Below are 13,638 nucleotides of genomic sequence, written 5' to 3'. Positions count from 1 at the left end.
AAAAATCCCAATATGATTTTGATTTATGAGATTTTATCACAGGCGGAAACTTTGTCAACGAATGACTGACGATGGGGAGCTGTGGCCCATTCTCCGGTTGAGTTTAAAAGTCTCCTTTTTCCTTATTTCTTTTCAGTCTGTGGCTGGTGTGCCGCAACGCATTCCCAGCAAAATGACGTCACGCACCAATGGCGTGCCAGCGCAAAATCACACACTAAAAACAGGTAAGTCGATGGGTAAAATCTTTTAAATTCAGGAAGCAAAAATTTAAACCAAGGATTTCGTTCTATGCTTGAGAAATTTCTTAAACTCACATTAAGTTCTATAGATTTTGAAATGGGGTACTGCCTTCAATCCAATTCTCATGATCAAAGCCTTCAAATGTTCAAATATAATCAAAAATTGTATTTTGTTAAAACAAAACTAGTTTGTTTTTTGTTCTTAGTTAAAACATTGAAAATATCGAAAATTCTGCCTTTCTAAACTGAGTTCAGAATGTTCTTAAAAAGAGAACGAAATTTTTGAAGATGAAAATGGTTCATTGGTGGTATTTACATTGTATATCTCAACAACTTATTGAACAGTTGTTAAATAAACTCAATTTCACTTCTCACCATTTCGTTCTAATATTGAAACAATTGACACCAAACCACCACGGTTTTTAAGAACGAATGTTCTCAAATCAAGAACAATGTACTTGAATATTTCTCTATACTTAATCTATTCGATGGGAAATGTACAAGGTATTTTTTCATTTTCTGAAAATTCTCTGAAATTAAAAAATATACATTTTCAGAAAAATAAAAAAGATACCTTATACATAGGCATACCTTAAGCATAAGGCAATATGTCAAATACATCGAAATGATACGCCAATGATAAAACTGATGTGAGTTTCATCAAAATAATAATCATATCTTATAATTTTTTCCTGGCTTTTTTATAAATAGGCTACTCTGATATTTGATGCAATAAATCGATATTTTGATAAGTTTTGATAATTGAACTTTTTTCTCTGACTTTTTTCCCCAAGGAATGACGACGAACTCCACGTGGAACGAGCGATCTTCTAGTCCCGAGACGTTACCCAGTGACATGTAAGTGCAGTCGAACCTTTTGTATTGCTTTCTCTCCGGTTTCCTGGACCTATGCTACAGTTTTGTCTATGGTTTTCTTACTTGCGAGACGGGTTAAATCCGCTTCAGTTTTGGTACTTCGGTTTCAGTTTTCACACTACCACACAGAACAAAAAACACACTCCACTATGTACATACACTTGTAAACTAAATGCAGGCCGTGGATTCACCAGCTTGAAAATCACCCAGCAGCATTTGGGAATTTTCCCACAGGGAGGGGGAGCTTAAATGCATCAGCAGCAGCCAACCCATTGGTCAAACCATTAGTTACACAATTCTATAGCCACTTCTACGTTCTTCTCTTTATATTTGTAGTCCCAGCGCCGAGCGATCAAAACCGAAATTGAGCGGCACCCTGATTATGAACATGTCTTTAAGGTTAGCCAAAAGGGTCCATGGGTCTACGTTCCAGCTGCTGCACCGAACTGCATTGCATGTTGCGCTTTTTATGCTGGCCAAAACTTAAGGCCGCAGCACGCGCGCCGTGTAATTTGCTCGGAACTTTGGGCTTGTGCGAGCAGAGTCAATTTTTTAGTTGCACGTTTCCCGGGAGCTGTGTTTACTTTCGTATTTCGCTGCATTTTCATGTGTATATGGCTGCTACACACGCTTGCGCTTAGTTGCCGCTACGTGTCTCTGCCCTGGAAAATTCCCAACTTGTGAATTTTTCATCCACTCCACGGACGAGTGCGAGTCCTAGTCCCAGTGCCCTTCCCATTCCCAGTCTCATTCTCGGATGTATAATTGCAACCTGGCTTCCACGATTCCCAGGGCGGGCTTCAAACTTGTGGGCTATTTAATTGCCAGCCAGAAGTGATTACGTCAGGGCGAGAGACCCGCCCAAGTATGCTGCAACATAATAATAATAAGCAGCCTCAGCTCCCGGATCGGCGTGGCTCGGAAAACAAGAAACTTGCAAGGAGCGCGATGAAAAATTGGGGCTACAGCAGATAGATGGCAGGACTTGAAACTAGCAGTGAGTGGCGGGCTTCGTGGAAGAGGAAAAGTTTCCAAGAAATCAATTAACGCAACAGCTAACTAGAACGGGAACAGAGGATAGATGGATGGCACATCAAGCATACGCCGCGTGGCACGCAACTGCAGCCCTAAAATGGCGAGTGCACAGAGAAAAATGCCATCTGAAGTAGCAACAAGTCAGATTTATTATTTTCACAACTCGTTGTCAATCTTTTACATCTTGAAGTTAATATTTTTTGGTTTAAAGATAACAGATAATATAACAGCTTATAAAGATGTTGGGGGTGGCACACAAAACACAGGAGATTGAAAATTACTTTAAAATGTCATTTTAGGTGTCTAAAAGTATGCAGTGAATAAAGGATAGTCGTCTCTCAGAATGAACTCGTTGACTTCTGAGCTCAAAATATATTGTTGCATACTTTTAGACACCTAAAATTACATATACAATTAAATTCAAAACACTAGTAATTTGTGTGGTACCCCTGATTATTTTTAATAATTTATTGTCTGTTTAATTCATCGTTATGATAAAAACAAATAAATATTTAAAATGTAAAAAGTCAATTTACCACTAATCACATTCTTATTCCGTGAATGGGAGTGGCATACAAAACCCATAAGACTTAAAATCACCTTTAAATGTATCTTTAGGTGTCTAAAAGTATACAATGAAAAAATGATAGTCGTCTCTCCGAAAGAACTCGTTGACTTCTGAGCTCGAAATATATTGTTGCATACTTTTGGACACCTAAAGTGACATTCAAAAGTTAATTCAAAACACAAGTCATATGGTGGTACCGCAAATTATTTTTTTATTTAATGTTTGTTTTATTGGATACAGAAAAAAATATTTTTATTTAAAAAAGTCCATTTAACTTCAATCACCTTCTCACTCCGTAAAGTACGGCACGTCTGAATTTAATATTAGATCTATTGCACTTTTCGCCTGCTACATGACATTTTTCTCTGTGCAGTCGCCGGATGAGGCGCCATTTGTCATTTTAAACGATTACACATTGTTGGCCGCTGATGAAGGGGAGTGGCACTTTTAATAAGCCCTCCCAGCGACCGGAGGATGATGGGGGTGAATATGAGGGGTCTGGAAGTGCTCGATTTGAGTTATGTGGCAAACACTTTGCAGCAGCCGCCACTCGAGTGGCGTCGCAGACAACAAAGCCAAGTCACTCTGTCTATAAGCATGCGAGGGCTCCTCCAAGGGCTCTCTGTTTCAGTCCCTCCCTCGAAAGCCCCTCTTTCGATTCTGATGCCCAATTTTATTGAAGCCATAAAAACGGCTGCGCCAATTTCTATGTACTGAGCGCTACTTACAAGCGACTTGCTGGCTAAGTGCCACGCCCCCGCCCCAAAAATGCGGTACCCCCACCCAGACCCCGCCCACATCCGCTGCTTTGTGGCGCCCGAAAAGTTTTCAAAAGCTGGCTCGTCTTACGCCTTTCTCCTTGGGGCCGCTCGACCGTCATGGTTAATTTCATTTAAACCGTCATAAGCAGAAAGTACAACAAGAATTTATTTTTGCTTTTTGTTTATGCTTTTTTTGTGGCCAGAAGCCCAACAAAAAAGGGAACATTATTAATTGCCTAGGCGGGTGGGAAAAGATTAAGATGGGAGAAAAAACGGCAAAGAATGCCACATTTTTTAATATCCCGTTTATGGGCTGCTCTCCAAGCGGAGAAATGGGCCACGCCAGATGACATTAGGCAAAATTATGAACATGGCAAATTAGCTGATGCGTTTAATTGGGCGTTAGGATTTTTTTATGCCGCCAGCTTTTCAGAGAATAAGGATTTACCCTTGGTGTTGGCTTTAAAGAATAATGAATTAAGTTTTTACTACTTGCAAGGCTGCAAATTGGCTGGCTTTGATAAACACACACAAAAACCCCCTTTACACACTATGATATTTAAAAGTACTCGAGATTATTAATGCTTTACGATCTGAAAGTAGCTTTAGTTTACTATTTGGGGCTGCCAAATAATTTTTCTCAACTAACTTCGTTACTTTTCCTACTTTTGTATTTTGTTCTTCTTTTTTTTCTTATTACAAACTAAACACAATGAAATTTTTCGTTTATTTTATTTTCCTTTTTTCCGTATCTTTGTTTTTGTATTTGATTTTTGTAGGAGCCTCTTACAATATATTGATGAGGAGCTGAAGCTAAGGTAACTACACCCACCAATGTATTCCTTTAGACTCGAGCCTCGGCTCTCGGTGTGACCACCTCCTCAAACAACCACCCCTCTCACATAGATCACCCTGACCCACACTAACCCTATCATAACTCATACTTTACACTCATAAGCACACCCATTTTTACACAGAGAGATATGAATATCGGTCTGAAAAATGAATACCGAGGGATTCGATATTGATTGTTCTTCTTTAACAAGCTTTAAATTCATACCTAACTTAGGTTAACTTAACTCGAATGTGGCTAAATTAAGAACATTATTTGGTTTTAAATTTTCCTAAGTCATAAGAGCTTGGATACCTCTCAACAAAGTGTCTAAAAGTATGCAATAAATTTCCAGTCTTGAAGTGTTTTATTCTTATAACCTCTTCCGAGTTCTTAGGTACCAAAAAAAAAGCCAGGCAAAGTCTTTAAAAGTTGTAACCTGAAAGCAAGTTCCTAAAACCTTGCAATATTTTAAATATTAACCAGAAAGAGTCTAAAGAAAAGATGAAGTTGGTGCACTAAATCAAATAAAGCTCCATTTAAGCCATATATTTTTTTTTAATTTTGGTTTCTTTATTATTAAATACCATCTTTTTCATGTATAAAAACTTTCTCTGTGACTTTGATTTAGCGTTAAGTTCATCTCGCCTAGGAAATAAGTTTTTGCTTTCCTTTTGGCCACCTCCCCACATGCATACACACTTGCAAATGAGTGTGTTTTATCCTGGCAGCCGTCAGATGCCAGACCACACCCACACACACGCAAAATCCCCACCGCCAGAGCTGCTGCATCATTATCATTATGAACCAGGAGCAGCAGCTCATCATGTGGCCACCTTGGTTTATTACCGACCATCTGCCCATCCCATATCATACCATCTCATCCCATCCCGAGCCCGTGGCCGAAAAAATAGCTACATTTTCATTACGCTTTTTTCCGTTCTGCGTCCATTGGAACCATATTAAGTTACGGTGCTGTTCTTCTCCCATCTTATAAGTTAGTTTCCCAGGTTCCTCTCGCACTCTTTGTTTGGCCAACTTCTTTGTTTTGTCGGTTATTGTCTGGGCCCGGGCTTTGTTCACTTTTGCCTCTTATTCCGCCTAAACTTTTGCCTTTGTCTATCGATGGAAAGCCATGGGGAAAAGCGAGTAAAATTGTGAAACAGAGAGAGCAAATATAAAATAATGCATAGAAAGAACGCACGCATACGCACCGTGGGACGCCCAGAAATGACCCCTTCGATGGCTCAATTATTTGGCCTAACGAAAACCAGAAAAGCAGTTTTCAACTAATTTATACAGAACAATTGGTTTATATTTTGGGCAGAATTTATACATCGATGGGTCGCCATGAAACGCGCTCGATTTGTCCTGCCCTTACTCCATGTGGACCCTTTTCCCCATGTTTATTGTTTATTTATTTGATGTGTGTGCAAACGGCCGTCACATTGCTTTTATTGTTATTATTATTATTGGCCTGGCCCTAGTGCAAACAAGTAATGCCACACGTAGCCGAGCTCCGGTGTTGATTTGTCCATCTGAGGACCCGAAATCTCCCAAAATATGCAGCATTATTGGCCATCGCAGTGATTGAGGAGCTTCGAGGCGGAGTCTTGGGGAGCCTAAGCTACTTTCGCCCTCTGGGAGGACTATTGAAAAAACACGATGAAAAACAAATTGCAATTATGCTAACATCAACTGAAAATGCACGAAACTAATTCGGCAAATGGAAAATGGGATTCCTTTGGTCAGCTTTTCCTCATCGCTCTCTTCGCCAGCAGCTGTTGAGATTTTCCAGCAAATTCTGTTTGTTTTTGCATCATTCCGCCTTGTTTTATTTGGGCAAAATTGTTGGCATTTTGTTTTTAGAATTAATTTTCCAAGCTTTTTTCCCTCGGTTTTTTTTTTTACATTTTTTGCTGCCGTTTTTGTTTATTGTTTCTTTTTTCCTTCTCCTGCCTTTCTGTTTCTGTGCATTCATGTGCGAGGCAATTTTCTATTCAAGCATTTCCCATTTTCATTTGCGTGTGTGAATGTGCTTCGATGTGTGTTTTGTGTATCTTTGAGCATTTGTGTTTTGCATCTCATGCATAATTTATGGCTTCATATTAGTTTATTTATTTATTTATCTTGCATGCAGTAAAAAATAAAAGCAACCAACTAGGACACTAGTAAGTGGGCTTAACTCGTGGGTGGTAAATAATTTCATTAAAAGCGTAATCCGCTTAACCCCCGGCTGCCCCCTTGCGGTTTCCCGAGGGGGTTTATCAATTCTCCATTGCATGCTACAGAACACACAAACAGGGAAATCAACTGCATGCCAGACAGGATGGGCTGGGGGTCAGCTCCTGCCTCCCGCCTCCTCCGAACTCAGCCACCACAACAACAGAACCACCACCCACCGAATCACGCCCTCTCACCCAACCACCCACCCGAAAACAAGTCGAACAGCTGTTTAGCTATAGTGTTTACCTTACCTACCGATCGATCTCAGAAGGAAGCTCAACATCTCGGCTCTCTTTTCTCTCTCTCCCGCCTCTCTCTTATCTTGATCTCCCTCGATTCGCTCCGCTTGTCTGAAATGCTCCGCAGAGCGACCTTGCCACTGAACAGCGACACCAAAGACCCACTCGCCGCCGAGTGCAGCTGCTCCTCCCACAACGGAGGGGCCGCCGGAGGAGCAGGAGGAGGAGCAGGCGGGGCAGCCGCGAACGGCAGCAGCAGCAGCGGCGGCGGCGGCGGCAGCGGAGGCGGAGCAGTCGGCACCACCCATCATCAGCACCAACAGCACCACCAGCATCAGCATACCCACCATCCGAATCACCCGCATCCGCATCAGCATCAGCAACATCAATTGCCGCCGCAGCAGCAGCAACAGCAACAGCAGCAGCAACATCAGGCGGCTCAGCAGCAGCTCCATCACCACCATCCAATGACCACGTCCATATCCAGTGGCTCGGTGACCGCCAATGCCAACTGCATCAACTCGTCCGCCTCGCTGGCCTCCATGCCGGGTCTCAGCGCCTACCTGGGCATGGGATCCCATGTGGGCGGCCACATGGGCATGGGCCTGGGATTGGGCATGGGCCTCGGCCTGTCCAATCTGCGCACCACCAGCATCGATGCCGACGACGATGAGCTGGTGGCTGCCGATGTGGCCATGAACAATGCTGCTGCCGCCGTTCCTGGGAACGGATCCGGGGCTGGCAACGGTTCCGGATCCGGTTGCTCCGCCTCTGCGGCGCACTATCTGCGGTACAGCAGCAACTACCGCTCGGCCGCCGCGGCTCAGGCATCGCAGGCGGCGCATCCGCTCGTTAACGCCAACGCCAACTCTAATTCGAATTCGAACAACGGCCATGGCCACGCGCCGATCTCATCCAGCATCTCGTCCTCTGCGTCATCAGCTTCGTTTTATAATCGCCTCCTACTCCTCGATAATTCCAGCGGCGATGCAGTCGTCGGCGGCAACGGAGGTGGCGGCAGCCACAACAGCAGCGGCGGAGTGGCAGGTGGTGGCACCAATGGCCTCCCGGACAAGCACGACCCGGAAGCCACTGCCCAAGCTGGCGCAAAATCCGTCGGCGATGGCTTTTCGCATTCCAACAGCCCTGCGGTGAATTCCGGAGCGGGAGCGACTGGGTCGAGGGACAACGAGGGACCCTCGTCGAGCAACTCCTCGCATCTCTACCAGAACCTGCTGAGGAGCAGTTCCGGAGAGGCGCCGGCGGGATCGAGCTCAGCGGGCAACAACTGTGATTACCGGCACGAGAGCAACCAGGTATGAAGTCTTCTATAAGCGGATTTGGGATTTGGTTATTAATCACTTATATGTCCAACCCCCAGAATGGTGTGGAGGACTCACCCCGGCGCCATAGCTCCATGGATCAGCTGATTGGGTTGCTCGAGAACCTGGGCATGTCTTCGAGGACACGCAGCCTGAGCGATGGCGGCACTCAGGACGATGACGAAGGTAAGTACTAGAGAAGTATATAACTTAGAGAAGCATTCATATTCTGTATATCTTAAACAGCGGAGAAGGAGGCGCAACCCGATCTGCTGAACAACACCCCACCGGTGCCACCGAAGCGCTCCCACAAGCGCCGCCACACGCCCCCTCGCCCCATCTCCAACGGACTTCCGCCGACCCCCAAGGTGCACATGGGCGCCTGCTTCTCCAAGATCTTTAACGGCTGCCCCCTGCGGGTGCACTGCACAGCCTCGTGGATCCATCCGGAGACGCGGGATCAGCATCTGCTGATTGGCGCCGAGGAGGGCATCTACAACCTCAACATGAACGAACTGCACGACGCGGCCATCGATCAGTTGTTCCCGCGCCGCACCACCTGGCTGTATGTCATCAAGGATGTGCTCATGAGTCTGTCGGGTGGGTACTCGATTCGATCACCGTTTGATCTTTGTAATAATCATCGATGATTGATGTTTCCAGGCAAGTCCTGCCAGCTCTACAGGCACGACCTGGTGGCCCTGCACTCCAAGCAGACGGTGCGCTTCTCGCTGCACATGAACAAGATACCGGAGCGCTTGGTGCCGCGCAAGTTTGCGCTGACCACCAAGGTGCCGGACACCAAGTGCTGCACGCAGTGCTGCGTCACGCGGAATCCGTACAACGGATACAAATACCTCTGCGGGGCGACGCCCAGCGGCATCTTCCTGATGCAGTGGTACGATCCGCTGAACAAGTTCATGCTGCTGAAGCAGTGCGAGTGGCCAGCCACAAGCATCCAGGGCGGCGGCTATGGCTGCGTCCAGAACGGACACACACCCGTATTCGAGATGATTATCACGCCGGAGCTGGAGTACCCCATAGTGTGTACGGGTGTGCGAAAGGCCATGAACGGCTGCCTCAAGCTGGAGCTGATCAACATGAACAGTGAGTGTTTGGAGATGGGAAACATGGATTTGATTTTAATGGGGTTCCTTTTCCTCTTTCAGGTGCCAGCTGGTTCCACTCGGAGGACCTGGAGTATGACGCCATGGCCACGATGGTGCCGCGACGCGACCTGCTGAAGGTGGTGCGCGTGCACCAGGTGGAGAAGGACGCCATTCTGGTCTGCTACGGCAATCTGATGCAGGTGGTCACGCTGCAGGGCAACCCCAAGCAGCACAAGAAGATGGTATCGCAGCTCAACTTCGACTTCAACGTTGACAGTATTGGTAAGAGATGGAAATCACTCGAAAAGAATCGCCTTCTCATTGGTAAATCGATTTCAGTATGTTTACCGGACAGCGTTTTGGCATTCCACAAGCACGGCATGCAGGGGAAGTCGTTGCGCAACGGCGAGGTGACGCAGGAGATCAAGGACATGAGTCGCACCTACAGGCTGCTGGGCAGCGATAAGTAAGAACACCTTTATATATCCAAAAAAAAGTGTTATATTTAATTTAATTAATTTTTGCATTTGGTTTTTTTTAAATCAAAGAATCAACAAGGTGTCTTTATGATGAAAGTGCTGTAAATGTAGATATCATTGTAAAAAAAAAGACTAGTTATTTTTTGCTTACCAATTTTGATTATTATAGCTTGGTTTTCTTATAGATTATAGACTATAGATTAACCTTTATTAGTTCATTAATTCAGACTGCTGAGCGACGATAAGTAAGAACATATTCATATTTACAAATTGATTTGGTTTATAAATATTTTTATTTGTTTTAATAATCAAAGATTCAAAGAAGATGATACATTATAAAGAAATATTTTTTTATTTGCTTAGTATTTTTGTTTATTATAATTAGTTTTTCTTAAGCATTATAGTCCTGTTTTTAATGGCTCTTTATTAATTCATTATTTTCTCCGTATTGCAGGGTTGTGGCCTTGGAGAGCCAGCTGCTGAGGACCGGCTCCCTGGGCAGCGAGGAGGGACATGATCTGTACATTCTGGCCGGGCACGAGGCTAGCTACTAAGCTAATGGACGCCCGCTTAATCCACTGTTATATTTTAAATATAATCCGGTTCACCACACAAGTTTTAAGGGCCGCAGCCGCCGTCGTCGTCAACTATTAACTGTAATTTAATTACTCGTAGGCTAAGCAGTGACTTACTGATCGTAGAGGACTAGAGAGAGCCAGTTGCATGTCGAGCGTTCGATAGCTTAGATTAGCGCAATTTTACAGCACCTAGAAGAGGCAGCCTTCGAAGAAGAGACCCAGATCCACACTACCAAGCACACTGAGCCCCATCAGGCTCGGCCCGAGTCGCTATTATTCGATCTGCCGAACACTCGATGTACTAGACGTCTACGTCTGCGTCTACCCGATTCCGTTGTAGCTATATTTTTGTATTACAAAGAAATGCTTTAATTTATACAACTAACTTTAATGACCTACGGTAATCGCTACGGATAGTTATGTTAGAGAGAGATTTGTGTACACGCTTCACAAAGCCAATAGATACGATTCCAAATAGTCAGTCAGCAGGAGAATCCAAGTAAACCTACATTAATACACGCAATTATCCACACGATTCGAGACCCACTAAGGCAATTAGAACTAATAAATAATTCTTAGCCTTTAGCAATTGTAAATCGCAATGTTTTTAGCTGGTTAAACTGCTTTCGATTGGCTCAAGACCGCAACGGAAAATTTAAGGATGAGGGAGTGAGGGGAGCGATATGGGATGATACGGTTTGTTGGGAAACAAAACTAGCTAGTAAGACTTTTCTAACCTAGTAACACGAATTAACAAAAATAAATGCAAATTAATGGTCTGTATCTGTATGTTAAACAAGTAAACTGATTGTCATAGTTACGGTTCTAGGATAAGTTAAGCGATGAAAACAGACAACTTTCCGAACAGCACCCTTCGTCGATTGAGTTGTAAAAATATTCTACTAGACCTTAAGTTATTTAGTTCATACGACAAAGCAAAAAACCGAAAATTACAAACTAATACAGAGAAAAACAAACAGATAAACACACAAAATTGTTGAACTCTAGTTTAGTGCAAAAATAAAAAGTATGTGAAAGAAAGATTTGCGTATTTCAAGTGCATTTTTAAGGGGTTTCAGAAGGGTATAATGAATTCGATGTGGATATAAATATATCCAAAGGATTCTGATTATGCAAACATTCCTTTATGGTATAGTTATATTAATTATATATATATATACAGTTTATATCGTTTGCTGATCAGACAGATGGCGATTTTTTTCAATTTGGAAAACTTATTTGTTTAAAATATTTGATCATTTCGGTAAGTGTTAAGAACTCTTATATAAATTTCCCGTATACAAATTAGTCAAACGGATCCAGACTTTGGAAATATTCTTTCGTATCGATAGATAATATAATTAAAAATTTATTATTTCGGTAAATGTTAAGAATACCTCTTTTCAAAATTTCCGCCCTAATTCGAAAACGCGTTAGGCACTGCTCAAAAACGCGTTCGTGTCGTTTTTAAAAGTGCGGTAACTCAATTAGTGGAGGCTTCACGTGTTTCTCGATTTGTTTACAATTTTCCCTCTCGAAATGAAGCCATTCGAAGTGCCGCCCTGGGAGGCAGGAGCAGAGATTATTGAATTCAAGCCTGTGAATCCTTCGGGAAATGGAGTTGCTGCCGCCAAGAAGCCAAAGAAGAAGAAACCCAAGAAGAAGAAGCCAGTGGAGGCCGAAGAAGTATCCAAAGTAAGCCAGGCACCTGGAAAATTCAGTTACCGGCATGGCGGAGGACCACTGGCCCCGCCCCCTGACTCCTCGGATGATGACGACGATGTGGAGGACGGCATTCGGGCCATGCACAAGGTGAAATCCGGCAGAATCGAGAAGCAGCGACCACCAACACAGGCCACTAAAGGAGGCAAGAAGGAACTGAAGCTGAAACCCGAACTGGCACAAGCGGCGGTGGAGGCCATGGAGACCACCAGCTCACCAAGTCCGGCTGCCAGCTCACTGGCCAACAAGCTGCAATCGGAACTCTTGGGCGGACGGTTCCGATATATAAACGAGCAGCTCTACTCGGTGACCAGTCGCAAGGCTGAGGCCCTTTTCCGCAAGGACAGCTCCGCCTTCGAGGCCTACCACGCTGGCTACCGGCAGCAGGTGGAGAAATGGCCAACGAATCCACTCAACCGCATCATCAAGACCATCAAGAAGGTGCCCAAAACAGCCATAGTTGGGGACTTCGGCTGTGGAGAGGGCAAACTGGCTCAGTCCGTGCCAAACAAGGTGTACTCCATGGATTTGGTGGCTGCCCGGGGCGACATCATTGCCTGCAACATCACGGATACCCCGCTCCAAGCTCAGTCGCTGGACGTGGCCGTGTACTGTCTCTCCCTAATGGGCACCGATCTGAACGAGTTCTTCCTGGAGGCCAACCGGGTGCTCAAACTGCACGGCAGTGTCTATATAGCGGAGATCCAGTCGCGTTTCGAGGATGTGCGGGAGTTTGTGCGCTGCTTGGTTGCATGTGGATTCGACCTGGTCAAGAAAGATGTGGCTGTTAACTATTTCTACTTCTTCCAGTTCAAGAAGATGCGTCATGTTCCCAAGGGCACTAAGTTAAAGGCCTTCTCCCTGAAGCCTTGCTTGTATCGCAAACGATAAGAGGCTAGAAATGGCTAGAAGTGATGTTCTGTCCCCAACATTTGATCTACCTGACTGCACGGGATCGAAATTAGTCAATATTCACTCTTAAAAACTCTCCTCCGTTCGACACTACATTTTAGTTTCAACAAATGTATGGTTTTTTAATTTCATTGCACAGACTGTTTACGGAACCCGAGACGAAAGCTGCACTTTTAGATAATTACGTTTGTACATTAACTAAATGTAGGAATCTTTATCAACGCAATAAATATTGAATTTTTACTAGTAAATTCGGATTCAGATAAAACCACCCATGGTTATATTAAAAGACAACACAAATGATTGTTATTTAGTCATTCTTTCCTAATTAAAACAACTCAACTTAAAAACCCATGCCGATCTTAAATACGAAAATATTATAAGAGCTGTTTTCAAGTCTATTTGGAAAAAACAAATTTCAAAGCGCTTAGGGAAACAACATGGCTATTTTAAAAGACGTCACAAATTATTGTTATATAGTCATTCTTTCCTAATCAAAACAACTCAATTTAAAAACCCATGCCGATCTTAAATACGAAAATATTATAAGAACTGTTTTCATAATGTCTGTTTGGAAAAAGCAAATTTCAAAGCGTTTAGGGGAACAGCCGCAGATAAGTTTTTTTGCCAAAACAAATATTTTTACAACGGATGCATGGAATACAACATTGATAAGACGCCAATTCTTGATTCATAAAAGTACGATGCAATTTCTTTTATACTACATATATGCACGAGAG

At 43.8% G+C, this 13,638-nt stretch overlaps 2 protein-coding genes across 6 annotated transcripts in view; both read left to right on the top strand.

The window, feature by feature from the left end:
- Positions 1–11,307, top strand: part of LOC119549219 (mitogen-activated protein kinase kinase kinase kinase 5) — a 57,689-nt gene extending 46,382 nt beyond the window's left edge. For 2 of the 5 annotated variants that reach the window (XM_037857085.1, XM_037857086.1), the window contains exons 6-15: positions 137–224; positions 1,034–1,097; positions 4,259–4,297; positions 6,904–8,092; positions 8,158–8,284; positions 8,345–8,698; positions 8,762–9,205; positions 9,268–9,489; positions 9,547–9,673; positions 10,141–11,307. In XM_037857085.1, the coding sequence (XP_037713013.1) occupies positions 137–224; positions 1,034–1,097; positions 4,259–4,297; positions 6,904–8,092; positions 8,158–8,284; positions 8,345–8,698; positions 8,762–9,205; positions 9,268–9,489; positions 9,547–9,673; positions 10,141–10,240 (2,754 nt within the window). In that variant the 3' untranslated portion in view covers positions 10,241–11,307. The remainder of the gene's footprint in view (positions 1–136; positions 225–1,033; positions 1,098–4,258; positions 4,298–6,903; positions 8,093–8,157; positions 8,285–8,344; positions 8,699–8,761; positions 9,206–9,267; positions 9,490–9,546; positions 9,674–10,140) is intronic. The other 3 variants (XM_037857091.1, XM_037857092.1, XM_037857087.1) reach the window with 3 other exon arrangements.
- Positions 11,308–11,746: 439 nt separating this feature from the next.
- On the top strand, positions 11,747–13,166 carry LOC119552158 (ribosomal RNA-processing protein 8). The gene has a single exon (XM_037861973.1). It carries the CDS (start codon positions 11,804–11,806, stop codon positions 12,875–12,877), a length of 1,074 nt encoding a protein of 357 aa, XP_037717901.1. The 5' UTR covers positions 11,747–11,803; the 3' UTR covers positions 12,878–13,166.
- Positions 13,167–13,638: the final 472 nt, after the last annotated feature.

The sequence above is a fragment of the Drosophila subpulchrella genome, chromosome 2R (genome assembly GCF_014743375.2).
Source record: "Drosophila subpulchrella strain 33 F10 #4 breed RU33 chromosome 2R, RU_Dsub_v1.1 Primary Assembly, whole genome shotgun sequence".
In the NCBI taxonomy this organism is placed as follows: Eukaryota; Metazoa; Arthropoda; class Insecta; order Diptera; family Drosophilidae; genus Drosophila; species Drosophila subpulchrella.
The sequence above is the reverse complement of the archived record's forward strand: the minus strand, read 5'-3'. Positions and strand labels throughout refer to the sequence as shown.

Bases quoted from the DNA above. Each gene is read 5' to 3' on its own strand.
- LOC119552158 (XM_037861973.1), top strand. From the start codon at position 11,804: ATGAAGCCATTCGAAGTGCCGCCCTGGGAGGCAGGAGCAGAGATTATT.